This window comes from Cyprinodon variegatus, unplaced genomic scaffold (assembly GCF_000732505.1).
Source record: "Cyprinodon variegatus isolate N-32 unplaced genomic scaffold, C_variegatus-1.0 Scaffold656, whole genome shotgun sequence".
NCBI classification, from domain to species: Eukaryota; Metazoa; Chordata; class Actinopteri; order Cyprinodontiformes; family Cyprinodontidae; genus Cyprinodon; species Cyprinodon variegatus.
The window spans coordinates 774-3,699 of record NW_015151109.1 but is presented as its reverse complement, the minus strand read 5'-3'; the positions used below and the strand labels follow the sequence as shown (position 1 = coordinate 3,699).

The window sequence follows — 2,926 nt, the reverse complement described above, 5'->3', positions numbered from 1 at the left end:
GTGTGATAACTTATTACACATTTACATTTGATTGGTTTTTGGTCTATTTTGAATTTATAACCCCCACTGGAGAAAACTCCACCAGCTGCTTCTGGGTTAAACACCTGATAGATATTTTAGAAATGAACTCTGAGTCTTCCTGCCTGTTTTACATTGAATAAAAACCCTTTGTTGTTACTTTTAGTGTAAACTTGGTGCAATAGTTAACGAGCAGAAGCAAAATTAATGAGCAAACACACGGTCAGGGCTGATCCAGTCATCGATCTAATTCCCAGTGCCTCCATATCATTTTATTGTTCTCTATGTATCATTTTCTATATATGATGAAGAATAAGCTCCCCTTCTTTTATAAAGGCAGTTATTCTCTTCATTAAAAGCGATTCTGGGGATAATTCCCATGTTGCCGTATAAACTATTGCACAGGAAAAATGTCTGACATCAAAGCAGATTGTCTGTAAAATATGCTGCATCCTAACAGATGAAGCTCATTCCATGTGTTTAGTCTGACGAGGAAATTAGGATTAATGAGAATGAAACCATTTGGTTTAATCTGCCACAACTGTGAAACGCTTGATTGTTTTGTTTTTTCTTAAACTGATCACCTTTAGTTCGACAAAACACATTTAAAAGCTTATTTTTTTATTAATACTTAGGTGTTCCAGATGCAAAAATGGAGAGAAAGATGGATGGATCAGGGTAGATGGAAGTTCTTTAAATCAGATCAGAAGATGATATGCTCACCCACAACAGGACGGTAGCTCCAGACAGACATGAGCGTGCACACTTGCTTGTTACGGGTAAGTAAGGCTCCATTTCCTAAATCAGAAGCAAGCAAAGCATTGGGGTCAGTCATTTGTGCGACATCCTGAAAAGAGAGCTCTGAAAGGCCAGGTTCCTTCAACTGCCTCTGATTTAACATTAGAGGCAGAACTTATTTTTTCATCCATGTGTTTTTGCCTCTGTGGTTTATATATATTGACATATGCTTTTAAGACACTCATGTGTCAACAGAGACCAAATGTGTTAGAAGGAACCTTAAGCCTTGGAGTCTTTCCAGAAATAGCTGTAGTTCCCCCACACAACAAGCACAGCTCCTCCTCACCAACAGGTAGTCCTACGCTGCGCTCCACCCTTACCCATAAGATCACAGAAGCCCAGCACAGAAAAAACTTCCCTGCTAGATACATGGCAGTTCTGTCCAGGACCCCCTCTGGTTCCTGAAGCAATGAAAGTCAGGGCCATCTGTTTATCTTTTTTATTCTTAAACCTTTACGGTGGCAACAGTTTATGCAACAGTGGTTATATTTTATATGCAGGATTCAATAGAAAATGTTAAAATAAAACTGTTCTTTCCAGACTCGGATGGATGGATGATGGATGGATGGATGGATGGATGGATGGATGAAGGATGGATGGATGAAGGATGGAAGGATGGATGAATGGATGGATGGATGGATGGATGGATGGATGGATGAAGGATGGATGGATGAAGGATGGAAGGATGGATGAATGGATGGATGGATGGATGGATGGATGGATGGATGAAGGATGGATGGATGGATGGATGGATGGATGGATGATGGATGGATGGATGATGTAAGTGATTTTTTGTAAGTTCCCAGTAAATAATCTGCTGCTGAAAGTCAATGTGAATTGGGTGAAACAGCAGTAAATCCAGCAGGTAATCAGGTCAAACCAGTGAGATATTCTGGTGGATAAACTCAGAGCTATGATGGTTTCCAGTGAAACACAGAGGATTAGTATTTCATTAGTGAGCAAACACCTTGGTGATTGGATTCTCCTTGCTTTTTGTACACTTGGATTCATACTCTGGACGAAGCTGCAGCTGCTGCTGCTCTTCCTCAAAGTCTACCAGATCCCACTCATATTCCAGACGGGCCTGGCGCCTCTTCCAGAACTCCAGGAACAGCGTCACTGCAGGAGGACACCAGGCATCACACCACAGGCATCAGGTCAGAATCATTTCTCTGCTCACAGAATGAAATGCTTACATCTAGAAGGTCTACAGCAACAGTTCTGACTTTCAGCCTTTCAGCCTCAACAAAGGGACTGAAAGCTAAACTATTCCTTTGACTGGTAAACATCAAGTTCCTAAACAATCCACTAGGTGGTGCACTGTGTTTACAAAGATAAAACGTTGAGAACAGAGTTGTTGACATACCCCAAATACCCATGAAAATGGCAAAAAACACGGTGGCCACGTTGTCAAATAGGTGTGATTGCTGCAAGAAAAACATGTTTATGATGTGATCATTAAATGACAAACTGATTTATTTACTGATTAACCACCGTTGTTCTTTAAATGCCACGTATTGTGGGTAGATAGTGAGTCACTATAACTCACCCACGAGGAGTTGCACGTTGTGTTCAGTTTCCAGAAACCACATTTCTTGTCACAAAGGGGACACATGACAATTTTGCCTCCGATTTCATCGCTGCAGATCTCTTTACTATTTAAAAAAAAAAGAAAAAAAAGCATCTAAATCAACAGAGCAGAAGAAGCAGGAGCCCATGGCTGCAGGAAGTGGGGGTGCTGCAGCACCCTCTAGTGGCGAGAGGGAGATAAAAAATGTATACATTTCTAGGGGATATTTTGGGAAATTATTTAAATTATTATTTTTTTTTACTATTACGTGTATTTGGATTTTAAATTTTATTATTTTAAAGCCTAATCAAAACAAGTTAGTGGATATTATGTTGTCATGGCAACGGAACGTATTCCGCTCACGGTTGCAGATTAGTATATTTATAATAGTCTAATGACAGAAACGAGGAGCAAACATGGCACAGAAACACATTTCTGATTGGTCCTCTCATGAGAGACTTTATCTCCAGGACATCAGAGCGCACCTGAACATCTGGACACCTGTAACCATGGCAACCTGCCTGTAGCTCAGAGTAAGAG

General features: G+C 40.5%; 1 protein-coding gene across 1 annotated transcript in view; it reads right to left on the bottom strand.

Moving 5' to 3' along the window:
- The window catches only part of LOC107096885 (anoctamin-5-like), an 11,282-nt gene extending 8,811 nt beyond the window's left edge, over positions 1-2,471 (bottom strand). Inside the window, exons 1-4 of the mRNA XM_015393767.1 lie at positions 2,366-2,471; positions 2,183-2,243; positions 1,784-1,935; positions 742-816 (exon numbers count right to left, since the gene is read on the bottom strand). Of these exons, the coding sequence (XP_015249253.1) occupies positions 742-816; positions 1,784-1,935; positions 2,183-2,243; positions 2,366-2,431 (354 nt within the window). The 5' untranslated portion in view covers positions 2,432-2,471. The remainder of the gene's footprint in view (positions 1-741; positions 817-1,783; positions 1,936-2,182; positions 2,244-2,365) is intronic.
- Positions 2,472-2,926: the final 455 nt, after the last annotated feature.